This window comes from Cryptotermes secundus, unplaced genomic scaffold, assembly GCF_002891405.2.
Source record: "Cryptotermes secundus unplaced genomic scaffold, Csec_1.0 scaffold680, whole genome shotgun sequence".
Lineage (NCBI taxonomy): Eukaryota > Metazoa > Arthropoda > Insecta > Blattodea > Kalotermitidae > Cryptotermes > Cryptotermes secundus.
The window spans coordinates 195,632-215,602 of NW_019731231.1; the positions used below are offsets into that span (position 1 = coordinate 195,632).

The 19,971-nt window shown below is 35.0% G+C and overlaps 1 protein-coding gene across 7 annotated transcripts in view; it reads left to right on the forward strand.

Annotated features, from left to right (window-relative positions):
- The window catches only part of LOC111866591 (ryanodine receptor), a 256,073-nt gene that overhangs the window by 100,316 nt on the left and 135,786 nt on the right, over positions 1-19,971 (forward strand). For 4 of the 7 annotated variants that reach the window (XM_033752340.1, XM_033752343.1, XM_023855691.2 and 1 more), the window contains 5 exons: positions 4,067-4,166; positions 10,065-10,263; positions 13,947-14,171; positions 15,864-15,997; positions 19,266-19,454. In XM_033752340.1, the coding sequence (XP_033608231.1) occupies positions 4,067-4,166; positions 10,065-10,263; positions 13,947-14,171; positions 15,864-15,997; positions 19,266-19,454 (847 nt within the window). Of the gene's footprint in view, positions 1-145; positions 246-4,066; positions 4,167-10,064; positions 10,264-13,946; positions 14,172-15,863; positions 15,998-19,265; positions 19,455-19,971 lie in introns of all 7 variants that reach the window. The other 3 variants (XM_033752342.1, XM_033752339.1, XM_033752341.1) reach the window with 1 other exon arrangement.

A 19,971-nucleotide genomic window follows, 5' to 3' on the forward strand; every position in this document is an offset into this window, starting at 1 on the left:
CCCCCCCCCAAGAGTATAGTGTATAACAGAAATATTGAATAAAAGTTCAGTTGTAAGTTGAGACCACTTGAACTTTAGTAACAAATTTTCATGAGCAATGTCTGTATGTTTTCTTGTTTCTTGGGATCACTTGATGATTACATAGGCCATCAAGATACACTTTGGTGCTAGTGATCCATTTGGCAGGCAATATCAAATAGGAGATGTAGTGGGCTGTTTCCTAGACTTGTTTGATAGAACTATCAGTAAGTAAATATATGTCTTTCATCAGGGATGTAATGTGGTGCGTGGGTTGCACGAAGCCCATATGAGTCATTTAACATTATTAGCAAGTAACATTAATTTAAAATAGAGGTAATTTCCATGCTGAATTCCAGGACATGATAAAGTCGATGTAAATGGATAGAAATACATGTGCTTACATGTGTATTCTTCTATTTTCAACAATTATGGTTAACTTAATTAAGCTAATCAGTGCTTGAATTTTAAATGTTTTACCTGGGGGTTTATAGTTTATATACCAGTTCTTATTTTGGTGTTATTACTGCCATTTTAAAGGTGAATAAATGGGCTTATCAGCTTGTGTATTATTATTTCACTTTAAAGTTATTTATTTTTTTATTTTGACCTTTGTCTTTAAAAATTGATTTATTAAGGAAAATTTCCTGAATGCCTGGTTAAGTGACTGATAATCTTTCATCAAAAACTATAAGACTGCACAAGTGTTGTCTCCCACAAATGAGCCTGGTTCTTACATTTAAACAAAACTTCACTTCATTTACTGTCTGGGTATGGAGCTCTTATTCATAAAAAAAAAATGGCACACAGTTCAGGTACTGATAATAATCCATGGACACAAAAGTGCATGGCTTAGTATATGTTTATACAGCTCTTGTTTGAGTGATGTGTCTAACACCATATAACAGTCTTCTTTATTACGAACAATTTAAGCAGGTTAACATTATAATGAAGTCCCTGTAAAGAAAGTTCGTGCAACTCACCACCCGCCCTTGTTTGGAGTTTCCCCATTATATGTGATTAGCTATGCACTTGAAGGATTGCCTGCATACGTGCTTTAATTTATCACTTTTGTCACCTCAGTGGTTTTTGTCCCTTGGTCGCACTGTTTTTCTCTCCATTTACTTTGAAATTTGCTTGTCAGTTTGTGTGTGCATATGTTTTAAGATCTTTTTCCCTTTTTTCTCCTTTGTTTAAGTAAAGTTAAGTTCATTTAATATGCCTGCTTTAAAGAGATATTTCACTGTTATGTCATTACAGTTTATAATTCAGTAACTGAATATTTTTAAGTAAGAAATAATTATTTAAAATTTAGATAACTTCTCTACCTTCATATAAAAAACTGATTTTAAAATACTCGTAAATCAGATTATTAAAGATAAATATTCCCTGTAAGCAGAAATAGAGGTTTACTTGTTATGGTAATACTTTCTTACTGAGAAGGTATGTGAAAGATATAACAGTAGCAAGTTTAGCGTACATAGTAAAGCAGAACACACACAAAAAAAGTTTTTTTCAATAATACAAGGACAAAGTTAAACAATGTTATAAAGTTATTTTGAAAATATTTTTCCATAAACTTTATTAAAATAATTATATCAAGGGAAGAATTCACAAGTATATTAGTTTATCATCATTATTGAAGTATAGGACTAATTAGAAATAATTCAGTTACGTAGAAAACAGTTAGCTTTTATAAAGTTCATTTATTGTCCTTCAGAACACTTTTTATGCCTATATAGTATATACTTATACTCTTATCTGCCAGTTATTTTAAAGGTATGATAAACCTTTCTCTGAAATTTGAGGTACCCAAGACAGTGATCATAAATTTTAGTATATTTGGGACCTTAGGATAAGAAATTTGGTGGATGGATACAGGTACTTCAAAGAAAACTGCCAGTTTTCAGGATATAAGATGGGACAGCATATTCTCCATAATGTTGGAACCACCTGAGAGGACAGTAATCTTATATTTTGTTTACTGGAGTGTACATGTTACATTGTTGTTAAGGTCATTAACAAATTACAAATCCATGAAATCTTGTGAATTGAATCATGGTCTCAACTCTGTATATTTTTTCATATCTGAGGATGGTATGCAGCTGCATTATAATGCAGTAACCATCTGTATTCAGTGGAATAACCAGTCACTATATTATGCACATAGCAACAGATGCATCCCTAAAACTGAAGAGACATTCTCTATACATAAATTTATTTGACTCTTTTCTATTCATATTGTATTTTGGACAGTGAATCACTGTTGGGTTCATCATGGCACACAGACATGGTGCTGCAAGATACACTTTTTAATTCACATTGCATTACATATAATGTTCTTCTGTCGTTTCACTTGAATGTTCACAAAATTTTGTTGTGGCTTTTCTGTTCATCATCATGTTCAGATTATTCTGGGGCACACCGGCCTCCCGTCCAATGGCTGTCATGGGGATAATGCAGTCAGAACATGAAAGTATCACTGATCTTCATCTAGTGCTGATGCAAAGAGTATCTGAAACTTCACCCTCACTCCCCTCTATATGTCTGTTGCATGATTCTAAACCAAGGGCAATTTTTCTTTTTTTACATCTATTCCCTTTGTAAGAATATGTGACATAATTCTGTATTTCAGCATCCTGTTGAAATTGTTTAACTTAACATCCATGTATTTATTGTCCATCAGTATTGCAACACTTGTTTATTCACCACTTAATCTTAATTCTAGTTTAACATTTTACACTTGGACACAACATGTTTAGGCCCCAAACGGCCATCTTCAGGTGTCTTGATGTGTTACAAATATTTTATTAAATTATGTTAGAACAGCTACACTGTGTTAGTCCATGTTAAAATCACATGCTATAGTTCTCTTTTCAAGGTAAAATAAGACAGAATCCATTGAAATTTCTATTTAACCCACGTTATTTTGGTGAATTCTATTTCACCTCACAAGGGGTGTCGTCCATTGTTCATAAATGTATGCCTGTCCCAGGTGTTTTGTTTCGGCAGCTTGCCATGAAGATGGCCGTTTAGGGCCGAAACATGTGTCAAAGTGTAAAATGTTAAACTAGAATTAAGATTAAATGGTGAATAAACAAGCGTTGCCATATTAATCTAGAATTAAGATTAAGTGGTGAATAAACAAGTGTTGCAGTATTGACGGACAATAAATACATGGACGTTAAGTGACATTTGTGTCAAACACTGCTACAGTTCATGAACCCTGCAGGAAAACTGACAAGAATATAACAGGCACTAAGAAACTGAATATGCAGAATACACAATGTTAGATTATGACTTGCATGAAAGCAGTGTATTGCATGATTCTGGAGAACCAGCTTCAGATCTGTCACTTCTTTATATACTGTATAGAAACATAGAAGGAAGAACTTTGGTGATCTCTTGCAATAAATACTTTGTTACACTGTCATATAACCTATTCAGTGCAACTTGCACTCAGAGATCCCAGGCAGCATACTTTTGCATAAGAAATATCTTTTACTTCAGTATTTTTATTTCCGTACAGAGAGAAAACATTAAAAACTTTCAAGGAACTCAGTCTCTTTTCATACAACTATTTGTAATTAATGATGAAAAATTAATTTAATGCTGGTTTTAATTAAGCATATATTAATAGAAATAAAACCACCCAGGCTTAATTGAAGGAAGAAAGTAATTTCAAATAGACAGTTTTCCATCTGTACTATGGTATCACACTATGAGGCAGTTATGTCTTTCCTAAAAATGAATGTAAAAAATTGGCCAGATTTTACATAAGCTGTGACATTTAGCCTGAAAGTTAACATAACTTTATTTAAACAATCATAACACTAGATATTGATCATCAGATCCTAACAGTGTAAGAGTAATGGAGTGTTATTCATTTGGGTTAATTTAGTGTATCTTTACCTATTAGTTACTGTGTAAGAAGAGTAAATATGACAGCAGCTTGTTAAAATGGCATCCTTCACTGAACATAAAAGGCAGAAAGCAGTAATTGGAAATTTTTATGTAGATATGATTTGATGTTTTCTTTGATTCAAAGGAAGAAAAGCTTTATTGTGGGTCAGCTGAGTCATTTGGCAAACAATGGCAAGTGGGAGATGTGGTCGGAGTATTCCTCGACCTAATTGATCGTACTATAAGTAAGTCAGGAAAATAAAATAATATGCCATGTGTGCCTTCGCCAAGTAGTGTTTCAGTTCATTTGAGTACAAATTATTTGATTTCATTAGGGCAGTGATGTTTGAAATCTTATAATTTGCACCCAGTAATGGAATAAAACAGCACATAGTTTTAAATACAGGAACTATATGATTTGTTTTTTCGTAGAATTGAATTAATCAGCTGTTCTAGTTACATTAATTTTTGCTGTTTGTTCCCAAGGTATTTAACTGTAGAAATTATACCGCAGCATAACAGCTTTAAGCAGTAGCGTTTTAAAAAATTCGTTGTTAATTTGAATCAAACACAACACAGTTCCATTTCAAGAAGTAGTGATTTAATGGTCTTGATTTCAACTTAAATTTATGAGTTTTATATTACTGTGGCATTATATTACTGAACATGTGTTTGTCTGAAAGCTTTAATCTGAAGCTATCAGATTGCTTCTATTCAAAGAAATGATAATATTTCCTTTTCTTTACCAACATTAGCTTTATGATTTGGATTTGAGGTTCTCATGGTGGGTTCTCATGAGGAGTGTGATTTTCTCGGTTACAATGTCATTTAGTTTGGAGAAAGCATGACGATTTGGAGGAAGACATTGCCTTCATCTTCATGGCTGACCCTGAAGATGGAGGTGATATGTTCTCTGAATTGTTGGGCTCTCCCCAAATTACAGGACATTTAAACCCTTTTCATTTCTTTAATGTCTGAAACTTATATAAGTTTTTTGTTTCACAACGTTGACCCTATCTAGATTACGAGTTTATAGTTTGAATGGCAGGATGATTGATGGATAATGAATTGAAAGGATTAAAAAGTAAGTGGTTATGGTCTAATTCAGGTATTATTTCAGAATTTGCCTGGAGGGACTGGGAAAAACCACAGAAAGCTCAGTCAGCCAATATTTGAAATTAGCACCTCCTGAATACAGTTTAGAGTGTTACTGCTACACAAGTCTCTTTGGTTGATTGTGTTTACTACAATACTGTTATCTTTTTAGTACTTACAAATAGCAGTATATATTTGTAGCACAGTAATATAAAACTTCAAGTACAATGGCCTGTATCACCACCTCTTCTATTGGTTTTCGTGCATGAATTATAATGTGGTAGAATATTAATTATTGATCACAAAAACCAAACTGACTGGTTTGGGTGGGATCTGATTATAGGCTGTTAACTATATATATATTTTCTTAGCTTAGAAATAAGTCTCATTTTCTTGAAGCAAGTGGCCGTACAGCCAGCACTCTTCCGCTATGAAGTGTGTTCATATGTAGGTATCTTCGAATATGCAGTATTTTCTTCCCAATGTTTTATGACAAGTAAGGTGTTACTTGTCAACCTATTCACAAAAAAGGAGGAAAAAAGAAATTTCGAATTATAGACCAATTTCAAATTTTCCAGCTTTTTCGAAAATCCTTATTTTAAAAAAGGTATAATTAATATGGGAATAAAAATACATAACAACTTACCATCTGAATTAAAAAGAATAGGAGATTTGAAGGTTTTAACAATAAAGTAAACAGTTATTTACTATGAAACTTTTTATTGTCTCCAACAGTTTTTTTAGTAACAATGATAGACAGTAGTTTGGTAATTTGAGATAGTTTTGATAGGCTACAGAAGTATAATAAATGGTCTTCGGACTGTTATCTTCACTAAATGTATGATGCTTTGTTTTACATGGCTGACTTATGTTTTTGGTGGTTTAAGTGTATTTATTGCTTTATACTGAATTTCTGGAAGTTGTCCATGGTTTTAAGCTATAGCAAGGGGATATTGATCAAAAAGGGATTATATTCTACATTGTCTTGTATATTGTTTTGTACATTTTTTAAGAGTTGCTGACATGTAGTGTTTGGCTGTTTTCAACTGACTTGTCCAGTTGTGCCTGTGTAACAGTTACAGATGCTAAATACATTATCATTATCCTTATCATTGTCAGAAGAATGTGTATGGGCATAATATGCAATATGTGCACATACAGAAAACACTGTGAATGTATAACATGGACAAAATCCATGACCCTGGTACAACTCCAGGCTGAAGTTCTTTCGTCAGTTCAGGTTCTGCTGTGAGTTTATACTTAGTGTGGTTCTTGTTTTTTATTCAGTCTCTTGGATGAAACTTGAATTATGACAGCTCAAGTATAGACTGAAAAATATTAAGCCAAGTAATGAAACTGATGTAATCACTCTGACTTGTGGCTTTAAGAAAAGTTAACAAAGTCACAGATTTTCCTGTCCAATAGTAATATCAGAAATCTTTATCAAGTCAAAATTAATTTATTAAATGAAACTTACATTTCATAAATTCCGAATACATCCACACAACATGTCAGGTAATTTATTCACAACAAAATGAATTATATACTTTCATGATTATAGCAGGCACACTTTAAGTAGGATATTTATGAGTAAATAGGATAGGATGCAGGATAACCAACACCATAGTGAATGTTATAGTTTGATGCTACTTTTTTTTTAATGTTATATGCTTATTGTTCATTGCTTTAGAATGTTACATATTGAAGAGCCATGCATGCCTTCTAAATTATATACTCATAAATTTCTTTCATCTTACAACATCTCTCATGAAAACATAAGTTTCAGTTAACTTCTATAATTTTTTTATATATTTTATGAATAAACTATTCAAATATTTACTTCAAATAAGGGAGGAAGAGTGATAGTGTTATAAGAAATGCTTCATAGAACTGATTTGCAATTTAAATAAAGGAGTAAATTATTTTTATTAATAAACAGAGCCACAGTAAATTTTTCCACTGACAAAACGCAATAATTATCCGTATCATTCCCCGACTTACATTCTGTTTCTATTCAGATATGAATCATCATCCGTAACTCTCAGAGGAAGAAAGGTGACATGGAATTGAACAAACATATTATAATTTCACTGTGAGCTAGTTATATATAACAGATCAGTAGTATTCCTTGTATGGACTATAGTCTCCTGTTTTCCTTCAACTTAGATCAGGGAGGGATTGATTAATTCTACAGGACACAATGTAGTTGCAGGAGTGATTTAATGTACATTTTTTTCACTATTCTTAACTTCCATTTTTTTTTCTCAATAAAATATCTTCTGTTCTTTTAAATTACCATACACTATTGTAACTTTTATTGTTATGTGGCACAGTTTTTGCCCCCCCATCCATAATCACTTATGTTCTTGATTTCAGTTCTTTGTCAATTTGTTACTTCACTCTGACACTACTGCTCAGTCACTGCACTGTCCTCTTCTTTCACTTCCTCTGTCTGCAACGAACTAATTCATGATTCACAGCACTCTTTGCTTCATGTCTGTATCTACACATGTTTGTGCTATGCTGCTGCTTCTTGCCCTCTACATTCAACTCAGAACTGTCTTCTGAAGAATTTCATGGCTACTTTTTATAGCCTCAGTTCCTCATCAATTCTCTGATGGCATTCTCTAGAACGATCTAGAATGGAGAGAATCTTGATGTTTCAATGGAATGAGAGGTGTGTACAGCCCAGGAGACATGGATGCCACCTGTACTCAACTCTCCTGACAATATTAATTGCACTCTTTGTATATTCCTGTGTGACATTTAAATGAAAATTATATTAATACACTGAAAAATAATGTAATTTGCGCGAAAAACTGCCCCATAAACTATTCTAATCCCCGTTCATTCATTCATTTTATTTTTCTTCAAGTAATCCATAACAGTGATCATCACCTAAGATACAGAAGATGTCCACATACAATAAAATAAGATACAATAGCGGCCGTACAACAAGCAGCCTTGTCAGTTGGTAATACAGTAATACAAAGACATTACACCCTATTCAGTAATACAGTAATACATTAATATGATACATCATACACATACAATTGCAAAATAATATACAAATGTAAAATTTGTGTGTAAGTCATTGTCAGGTTCATATATCCATTTATAGTTAATGGAATAACATTCTTACCTACATAAGTATTGCAACATTTGACTCCTTGCTTCTCTTCAAACCACCATTTTGGACTTGAAGCTGCTTCATGTTACTGGCTCTTTGTAGATACTTTATGATTCTTTTCAGACATTTCAGTCTCGACAACAGCATAAATCCATTTTTGTGCCTGTGATCGAAATGCTGTGTCACTGAGCATTTGTTCAGCTAGATTAAATATACAATCAATATAAAAAAGAAACATCTGCTATATGTCCTTTGATATTTTCATTTATTCTGTTCATTTTCAGCTATACTTTTCTTTTCCTAATTGGATGCTTGGTGAGGAATGCTATATTTACTGTTACTGAAAATATGAACATAATAGATGACAGAAGGAAATCAATGTGACTTTGATTTCTAGATTAATGGAGAGGAGAGGAGTAAGAAATAATGGAAATATTTGAACACCTAAGATTGACTTTATGTCCAACTGATGCACAAGTTGCATTACAAACTAATCACACTATTGTTGCTATTAATGATTTGGTGATTAAAGTATTCATGTAATGTCACAGAGGAGAGAAGATTTGCTTCTTACCTCCCCTTTCAGCTCACCATATCACTCAAAGCAGGTTACAGAATATGAGAATATGAAGAATACCATAAAACACCAAGGGAATAGGTGGGAGAGAGATGAGGCCTGGTTCACAAGTATGTGTGATTTTGTAAACCATCAGTAAATATAATCGCTGACAAAAATAAAATACATAATTAAGGTACAGGTACTGTATGAAAAAATGGAAACTGACTGCATATATATCCCCATTAAGAGAATTATAGAAATATTTTGTGTCCTTTTTTTATTTTGCCTTCATACTGAATCGTTTTATCGTTCACAATGTAAACTCTGTGCCTTGCTTAGCATGAAACCATGTCATTGTGTGCTATCCCAGTGTGTATTCTGTGATATGCATGGGTGTTTAACTTTGTGGCTGTAGCAATTGTAGCACTTCCTATAAATTGTACATGAATCAGAGTTTAGCAGCCCTTAATTATATGTATGTGAATGCATATAGTCATTGTAAATATGTTACAGATATGGTAATCTTTTAATAGTCTGATGCTAAATAAATCTTTCAGATTTTTATATTAGTTTGTTCAGTTAACCTATTTTTTGTTGTAAATAAAGATTTTAGAATGCCAGACATTAATATCAATGGCACTTATTACTTTAGTATATTTAAAGTAATATAACACTTGCTCAGAATTATTAAACTGTAACAGAAAGGATTAGTAAACTTTCCACTGTGTTGTCAGTAATAAGAACAGCAAGAAGAATGGTATATACATATGTAAGTAGCATGGTTCTAGGTGTAAATTATATAATTCTGGCAGTATAATAACATAGCCTTGTAAATATAATTTGCCATGATTTGCATTGCTCAGATCACAATATTTTACATATGCATCGGAATGTTCAATAAAATTGTCTGTAATGCCATATAAATTGGCTTTTACAATCATATCACTGTATTGATGTTCAATAGCATATGTTTGTATGTATAATTCTGTATGCTCAGTTTTTTCCCCATTCTAGCTAAAGATTGTTGTATGAAAACCATATAAGCAGAGCAGCATTTATAAATTTTATCTTAACAGACTCTTCTATAATAAATCAGTTTTTACAACCATTTAGAATCTAGGACTCATGTAGACAGAATATTTGTGTTGGCACAAAATTTAGTATTTTATGTACCAAATGATCATTTCCTGCTTTCACTTTACACTAATTCCATGTGCTATATGAATTTTAGGAACAGTGCTTTTATATAGATTCACTCCTGTCTGTTATTACATTCCTTCAATGGCAATACAGTATTTTTGTAATATTTCAAAACACATTTATTTTTAAATAACATTCCTTTGCTTTTTGAAACTTCAGGCTTCTCACTAAATGGTGAGCTTTTAATGGATGCCCTGGGCGGTGAGACATCATTTGCAGATGTTCAGGGTGATTCATTTGTTCCTGCTTTTACATTGGGAGTTGGCCAAAAAGGCAAGCTTACATTTGGGCAGGATGTAAACACGCTGAAATTCTTCACCATGTGTGGCCTTCAAGAAGGATATGAACCTTTCTGTGTGTAAGTATCATAGTGAGATTGTGATTAGCATTTTCAGCATTTACTGTGCTGATGTGGATCCTGTTTCTTGGCAGTGGCACAGTATAGATATAGAATGTACTGCTTACTGCTATATTTTCAAGCTGGAGCGACCACCCAGTAGGCCTTACCAATATCGTCCCTAGGTCTGTCTCACTTTCCACTGGCTGTTGCTTGACGAATAAAGTGGAGCACTTCCCATCAATCTGTGGACCTGTGTGTAGAAGTATTGGCAGGGGCCATTAGGTATTTCCTTCTCCTTGAAGACAGAAAAAATCTGTAAATGTGTGGAAATAAGGCCTACATGCACACAGGTAGATACATAGGTAGATGTTAGATTAGATTGGATTAGATAGACAGATTAGTTGATTGATTAGATGGATGAATGGATGGGTGGGCAGACAGACAGAGTTGGTTAGTGAGTTAGTTAAGATAAAAAGATTAGTTTATACTAAATTAGACTATAGTAGACTACACAGAGATACAGATAGATCCTGTGGATCATAGAGAGCATGATGTAAGATGAAAAGTAAGAGTACAGTATATCATGTTGGGAAACACATTTCAATTACAGAATATTAACCATGCATGACCTACGACGGTAGATTATGTTGCACACACAGTTACACTATTCATTGTTGCATGCAATTTAGTACTTTGTTTATACATATCTAGGTCCAAATAAACATATGTACTATGATCAGATACATGATTACAGTCAGTATGTACAACTACAGATACACAAAATTTACAGTTAGACACAATTAGGTAGTAAATTAATTCTTAGTAATCTAAATTCATCCACAGACAAAAAGGTGTGTGTCTAAAGGAATTCTTTCAGTGATATTCTGAATTGGATTTGAGGTTGTTACACCTATGTCTATGACGAGTTCTGGCTTCTCCAATATAATGCCTTGTAGTCTGGTGAAAGTTGGCCTGTGTTTAAGTGGAACATAACTTTCAGCTTGCTGCCTGCTTCATGCTGGCTTCTTGCTTGTCTTCCTTTTGACCATGAAGATGGAAGTGTTATGGTCCCATGAAATATCAGTTGATTTCACCAGTCTTCTAATTTTGAATTGCTTGCTGTAGGGAGATACACATTAAATTGTAAATGTAGTTCATATGGCATGTAAGAAGATCAACACATTACTGCTATACTCAAATGTTATTTTAATTAATGTATTAGACATTGATTTCTGTGAATCAGGCATCATACTTGCATTAACAAACTCTGAGTAAAAAAGACCATTTGGTAGATTTATCTGTGATATCACTGAGAGCAGTCAGTCATTCAGTATTCATTGCTGATAATAAAGTGAGGCAGAAGAAGTAGATGAATACCCTTAGACATGTTAGTGTGTCTATATTGTCACGTGTAGGGTGTTTGTCACGCGAGAGATAGCTTCATACCAGTTTGGATCTAGCAAATTTATTGCACACTCGCTCTTACACTTACATAATTCACAACTTCATTGTCCCAATTGCTTCTCCTGCTGTAGTCACTTTCAGGCTTCAACTGCTTTGATTCCATTCACTCCACAACTCATACTGAATCCTCATACACAATACTAGTAACTGGCTCTCTCTGACGAAAACTCCTCATTATGTAGCTTCCGCACTGACAACACAGAAAACAGTTATGCGATAGCTACCACTGTTGCGTAACATTGTGTATACTGATTGCCTAGCAATAGTCTTTGCCCGGACTCGCCTGTTGCGTGACGTCACAGCCTAGCAGGGAGGGGTGTTTACCGAGCATTGCATAGTTGTGGGATGAGTGGGGTATGTGATGTCACACGCACTCCCTGTTGCGCAATCCAAGCATTCACAGAGTTGTCACCTTGCAACGCGCCAATACAATTTGCAAGTCTCACGTTGCGCGTGTGCCCTGAGGCTTCTGTGGCTCAACAGTTCCTGCATAGAGTCAATATGCCACAATATATACCTTTATAAATTTTATTTTCTGTGTGTGAATAATTCTTTTTATGAAGAACATTAAATCTTCCCAACCATGAAGCAGTTGAGATAGAACAAATATGCTTTTGCTGTTTCTTCATTGAGTTTGGTGCACTTTCTCTATTTTGTAGATAGAGAAGATATCCCCAAAATGTATAATTCATTGTCTTGCTCCTCAGACCACTCTGTAGCAGCACTTTTAAGTTCATTGTCACTTGAAAACCTATGTCCATGCATGTGTCTCTTCAGGTTACAGAACAGATGATCATCACTGGAGGCCAGAAGTGGCCTGTACAATGGTTGATTTGATTACTGAAAGTAACATTCCCTTATGATAGCAATTGCTCTTTATGAATTATGTACAGTAATATTGCCATGAAGAAGCAGGACATACCTTGTCTTTCTTTTATCATCAGCCTTCTTGATGTCCTTCCTTAAATTTCGAAGTAAAGCATCTCAGGCTTCCTCTGTGATTGTTGTCTTTTGTGGCATGTAATTCATAGAAAGAATTCTGTTCTAATTTTTTTTGTGACATCTCTAGCCAGCAACGATGTTTAGAACTATGTATGAATGAGTGAACCATGATGTATCCATTGCACGGACTTGATTTTATTTCAGTATCCCAGTGATGGATTAATGTTTCATCACCTGTAGCAACCCTTGAGAGAAATGTTTCAAGGTTTGCTTCAAAAAGTCCAGAATTTTCTTCAGAAAACTGAACCTTGTGCTGCTTGTGAAGTGGTTTCAACATTCTCTGAACTGAATGAAAACTGCCCATCATGCCCAGGTGAATGTTCAGTATGGACAGACCACAAGATCCCAACACATTGCTTTCTTGAGCATTCAGGGACATGTTCAGACTCTTGTCCTGCATGGCCAGGTTTTAAATTTTGTACGTATTTCTGGAGTAGTCATTTCTACTTGTCTTCCTGCATGAGGTCATCTTCGGTGGATTCTGTACCCCAATTTGACTGCTTAGACCAATATTTCATTTTGCATTTTAAGCATCACTATACACAGCCAATGTACATTCATGAACAATCTTTGATCCATTTCCCCTATTTTGTGAGGAATTTAATAATGGATTTGTGGTCTAAACTATCAAAATGCACATCTACATATGAGTGAGTTGATTTGCAGTGTGACCTTATCATGAGTTTCAGCTGGAAGGAACTGAAACTACAGATACAACATACAGAGGACATGACATTACATTGCATTCCCTGGATCTGAAGTTAGTCGAAATGACTCTAGGATGTGGAATATGTTGTATAAATACAGAAACATATGTACAATGCAACTGAAGCTTTCACACAAGAAAACCCAAGGAAACACAGTGGTTACACATGAGGCTATTCAAAAATACATTCACATATATACACCAATACTGTCAACTTATGCTATTTACACAACCTTTAAATGGATGATTCGTTTTTTGGGCAATAAGTGTTCATCAACAGAGTAGAATGAGTGTGTGTTTAATTATCAGATTAGTTCTATTTTAAATCATACTTTTTCATTCATAAGACTTTTTTGATCAGATGGATGTTAGAACAGGCTACAATGTATTTCATTCAGATACAAGCTAATATTTAGTCTGAGTAAGATTATATACCTAGTGACTCAGATTACTGAAATGTTTAAACTTTATATTACTTTTAATAAGGCAGTAGATATTTGTGATTGTAAATGACGGATGTTTCCTACAGCAATATGAAGAGACCTGTAACATACTGGTACACGAAGGATCAGCCAATATTTGAGAACACTGAAGACTTTGTTGACACAAGGATTGATGTGACAAGAATACCAGCAGGATCAGATACACCACCTTGTATGAAGATTAGTCATAATACTTTTGAGACCATGGAAAAGGCTAACTGGGAGTTTCTCAGACTGTCATTACCTGTCATATGTCAGTCAATATTCATAGAGTAAGTTTATCTTAAATGACAGATGCAGTATTATGCTTTAATTGTGAGATGTGTTGCATCCATTTTTTGGTGATTTTTATGTTTCATTATTTTAAACCATATTTGGAGGTGACATTTAAGTATTTGGAATTATAAATTGAAAAACTTCACAGTCATATCTTTCTTGGGAAGCTGATAGTCATGCAGGTGGTCAAGAAATTTACTTTGTTTTATGGAACCTGGGAGTTCATTACTGTATTCATGAGCATATCACTCAATCCTGTCCTGAGCCAGTTTAATTCAGTCCACATGCTTATACTATATTCTTTTAATTAATTTCACTTAGTGGGGGGTGGAGTCCAACTGGGTCCACTCAACACAGCGGCCAGTGATTAGCCTATTGTAGCCTTACCCAGGTGATTATGATGATGGAGAATTTGGTGGAATGAAGATTGGCAGAGGAAACCGAAGTACTCAGAGAAAAACTGCCCCAGCGCCACTTTGTCCACCACAAATTCCACTTGACCAGACCCGGGATCAAACCCAGCCCACTGCGGTGGGAAGCCAGTGACTAACCACTTGAGCTATGGCGCGGCCTTACCATATTCCTTCAAGAACCACTTCAATGTTATTACCTGATCAATGCCTAGATCTCGCATCTTGTCTGTACCCTTCAGGTTTTTAGACTACAGTGTGGCATGGATTTTTCTTCTCACCTGTACATATTATAGGTCCTGTCCATCACATTCTCCTTAATTTTATTACCGTAAAGTTATTTTGTGAAGTATACAAATTATGAAATTCCATAATATGTGAGTTTATCTTTCATTCCCTTGAGTCTAGATATTCTTCTTAGCACTTCTTTTCAAATGCTCTCAATCTCAGTACTTCCTGTATGGTGACAAAGTTTCACATACATATAAAACAACAAGTAATATAGTATTCAGGTATATTTTAGTCTTGAAGTTTATTGGTAAGAGATGGAAAGACAAAATATTCTGAACAGAATAGTGAGAAGGGTTTGGTGGATTTAGTTTGTCCATAAATTCCTTGTAAATATACATTTTTATTGTCCCCACATATTAGAACCTTCCCACTTTTTAAAAGGTTTTAGTAGTTATCTTTGCATTTCTAAACAAATGCTACTATAACCTGATTTTTTTTTGTATGTGCATGTTTCCCATAATTATATTTTCACCCAGTGAACTAATATCATTATCGTTGTAGTTGTCAATGTTATTGTCATCATCATAGACCAGAAATTGTGGTTTATTTGGCGTTAACTTGCAATAACTCTTTTCTTCCAGCACTCAAGCACTGTGAGGATTTAATTTGCTACTGTTCAGCTTCCTCAGACAAAACCTTTCCATATCAAATTTTTATTTTGCTTGTTTGCTTCCTTAGAGTCTCACACTAACTTTTGCAGTGTGGAAATGTTGTAATATTGAGAATTACATTCTGAAGAGACTTAATTGTTTACTCTTAACTTAATTATCACCACTAATATCACATAAACTCTTGTTCCCAATTTTCATTTAAAATATCTTCTGTACATATGTTTGCTTTGAGATCTGTAATAACTTTCATGTGCTACACAGATAGTAGTTAAAACACCCCTTTTTGATTAATGCTGTTCTGTAGAATGTTTTCAACTCAGGATTGGCTACACTAGACACATGGTGTAATGGTTGTGTTTTTAATTTGTGTGTACAGTGAGGAAGAAAAAATCAGACGATGGCAAGAGATTAAGATTCGCCAGCATCGACTTCTTGCTGAGGCTGATCAGACGCACCCAGCACATATAGAACAGATCATGAAGTCTGGTTTCACAATGAATGACATTAAAGGTGTGTATCTATCTCCACTGTTCAGAAGTAAGCAAACATGGTTAAATATTTCATATGTAAAAGAAATTGAGCTTCATATTACTTTCAGAAGAGATAAGATATTTTACTGGGTTTGTAACCTCCACTTAATGTAAGCTTGTAGCACTGTTTCTGTGTAACTTCCAATATGTGCCATGATATGGTCAGGGTCCATAAGGGATATCTGCAACACTTAATGTGGGGCTCTCAATGTGTAGTCTTGTCATTACTCCGATGACAACCCACTTCTTCGGAACAGTTTGTTGGCCCTGAAAAGGACCGTGGTTGCTGAGATACTTGGTCGGTGAGGTAGCGCGGCACGCGCCGGTAAGGAGAAAGGCTAGTTACAGTGAATGGCTGGTGAAAGGCTAGTTGTTGAGTGCGGTCGCTGGAGCGGAGAGGCGGTAGCTATGCCAGTTGCCCAGTGTGTCAGGTATGACTACCGGCGAGTCTGTGCGGCCTAGTTGCCCAGTGAGTCGGGTGCGACCGGCAGACAGCAGTGGCAGTCATGCCTGGCGCAGCGAAGCGCCGATGCCTCCATAGACCGAGCGCTGGCGACAAAGCCTGCTGGCTGATGTTGCTTGCTTTGGCTAGCTCGTAGGCTGATGATGAACTGTATAGTCGGCGTTGGAGCTGCCCCTTTTTATACACTGCTCGGTGGGGCGGAGCGAAACTCGAAATTGAGGAGGAAGAATTGATTGGCTAGCGCGCGTGATGGTGAAAAGTGATGTGAAGAGCGAGCGTTGCAGAAATGCGTGATAATGTGGGATGTTCCCACAGTATATATCACTACATACAGTACAGAAAAGTGGAAGCTTAACATTAGACTGTTGCTAATAGATATATAAATGTCAATTTAGAAGAAACCAGAACATGGAAGTGATCAGCAGAAGACCCAAGGGAGGGGATTAATGAAACCTAGTGAAAATGTTAGGTTTCCTTTCACTTACATTCTTGTGTATGCTTTAATATAAAAAAACGAGCCTCACACTTGATTATGTCTGTTATCTTCTCAGATCATTATTATAGTTGTAAAGTTATTTCTTATGTTTTCTAAAATATTATGTAATAGCTTTTTTATTTTTTTTTAATTATCATTTATTAGCAATCTGAATTTACATTCTATGAGCTAATTTGCTGTCATGTACAATAATTATTCTATTGTACTAAGTTGGCTTGAAGAGCTGTAATCCATCGATTACACCTCAGTTTTCCTGGAGATCGTTTGGCCAAGTTCGTCTTAGTCTTCTGTATTGTGTAGGTTGAAGGAGAGCTTCTATTGCGTTGTTGGGGTGAGATTCCAGTTTCTGATAATGTTTTTGGATTCTGTCTGTGATTACGGTTCTTACATATGGGATCTTGAGGTCGGTGTGAAGAGTTTGGTTTGACACGTACCAAGGTGCGTCAACTATGGCTCTAAGTATTTTGGATTGACTTCGCTGGATGATTTCTATGTTGGACCTGCTGGCGCATCCCCAGAGCTCAATGCCGTATGTCCATATGGGTTTAATTATTGTTTTGTAGATCAGCAGTTTATTATCTATTGTTAGGTGAGATTTCCGACCTATTAGCCAATTTATTTCCTTGAACTTAATTTCGATTTGTTTTCTCTTCTTCGCTATATGGTGTTTCCAGTTTAATGTTGAGTCCAGGTGTAGTCCTAAGTATTTTACTACATCCTGCTGTTGAATGTTAACATGATTTAGGTGTACTGAGGGGCAGTTACCTTTCCTGAGAGTAAAAGTCACATGCGCCGATTTGCTTTCATTCACTTTGATTTTCCATCGGTGTAGCCATTTCTCCATTAGATTCAGATGTTCTTGTAAATTAGATGAAGCAATTACCGGGTCTTCTGACGTAGCGAAAATTGCTGTGTCGTCTGCGAACGTACCTATTTTTGTTAATTCGGTGGTCGGTATATCTGAGGTGTATAGCACGTAGAGGAGTGGACCCAAGATACTGTCCTGAGGAACTCCTGATTGTATGTTTCTTTGGTTGGATACTTCAGCGTTGATTTTTATTTCAAATTCTCTGTCTGTTAGGTATGACTGCAGTATTGCGAAATATTTGGCTGGTAGAATTCTTCTGATTTTATAAAGCAGGCCTGGATGCCAAACTTTGTCAAATGCCTGGCTTACGTCGAGGAAGGCAGCAGTGCAGTATTCTGTAATAGCTGAGGGATTATTAATAGTGTAGTTGAAGTATGTTAAGTCTCTGTGGTATTATGTGGTATTTAGTATACTATCTTGTTCTTGCGGTGCCTTCTGTATGTATATTATTAGGTATTTTCTAAATGCAGTATAATGCATCTTGATTTATTCCACATCTTGCTTACTACAATCTTTAGAATGCTTCTATCCATCCATCTGGACACATTAACTATGCATCCCTTTGTACGTCTGTAATACTTTCTTATATCCTCTTTTTTATTTATCCCCAGATGTCAACACTAAATCTGAACAATAACTCAATCCTTGTGTATATAATATAAGGGACAGTAGGCCTGTTTTGTATGTAATTGTTATTTGATGGTAAGTAGCTTGATGTGTGGAGTGATTGCAACATTATGGGTAAGGGCCTTTTTTCTTATGAAGAAATGTCTGACAAGTAATTTTTGTCCGACTGCTGAAACTAGACATCATTTGTTGATTCCTGCTGATCCTTACTTGAATCACAGGGTTATAAGAGGAGCAATGTACCGGATATACAGGGGAAGTAATTCTGGCTGCAGTTAAACATTCATTTTTCCTCACTACTTCTTAGCCTTTAAAGAAAACAAGTGAAGTTATTGGAGTGGCCAGTGGGTTACACTAAAAATCAACTTTAAAAGTGTTTTCATCCTACTGTTTGGATTTCACTAGAACAGCACTAGCAGTCAGTTTTCTTAAAGTTTCAGTGATTAAACATATGAAACTCTCAGAAAATAACATGAAATATAAAATGAATATTTTCTTTTATAATCAGCATCATTTGTATTGTGCTTGTTTCTGTGTAGGGTCAGCAGTTCTTTTATTTATTATGTAGTATAAATAATGGCTTACGTGTTGAAGCTTCTTGACCTTGCAGTTCTGCATGACAGCTATAAATATGAGTGACGATCCAGTTCAGAGCAAAGCAAATGAACTGACTTCATTTTGAATGGCATGGGATGGTAATAAAAATATTTTTAGATACATACAACTCCATTTATTTTCATGACTTTATTCTGTAGTTGGGAAGTCTTGACATACCTCAAATTTGTTTGTGTTAGGTCTTCAGCGAGGGTATTCAGAAGATGCTGTTGAAGCAGATGAACTCATAATGAATGGACCATCGCCAGATTCTCCTCCAAGCAAGCTGAAGCACAAACCATCCAGACCGCCCAGGAGAGGCTCACTTTCTCGAAACACCACATATGACAAAATGGAAAATATGCAACTGAACGGAACATTAGAACCAGGTACATAAAGTGCTTCTGAAAATATTTGAGAGTTCAAGAAAACAGTCTTCTGGTTGTCAGAAATTCCAGCTGCAATACATATACATTTACAAGTATATTTCAGTGAATTTTGTGTTATGTATTTCTGTTGATTGGAAAGTATTTTAACTTAAGAGTTATATTGGTTTAGTTTCGGTATTTTTAAATGTGATAATTCATTATAGAGTTAGTATTTGGAACCATGTAACTTTTTTTTTCACCTGTGCCTTCAGTCATAACGGAAATAGTCATCAGATTTAAAAGTATATAATTTTATATTTATAGAGGTCTGTTCATAAAAAAAAAGAATAAAATGTTTTGCTTAAACCAATGCAGTTTTGATTTTTTTTTTTTCTATTTTTAATATCTGCATTGTTCAAAATTAACTAAATCTTGTAGTTCAAACGAGTAAACTTCAGCCTTTCTGAAGCCAAGTATTAGAATGAATTCTGAACATTAAAGTGTAAATAAAATGAATGAATGCACAGCCGCTATACAC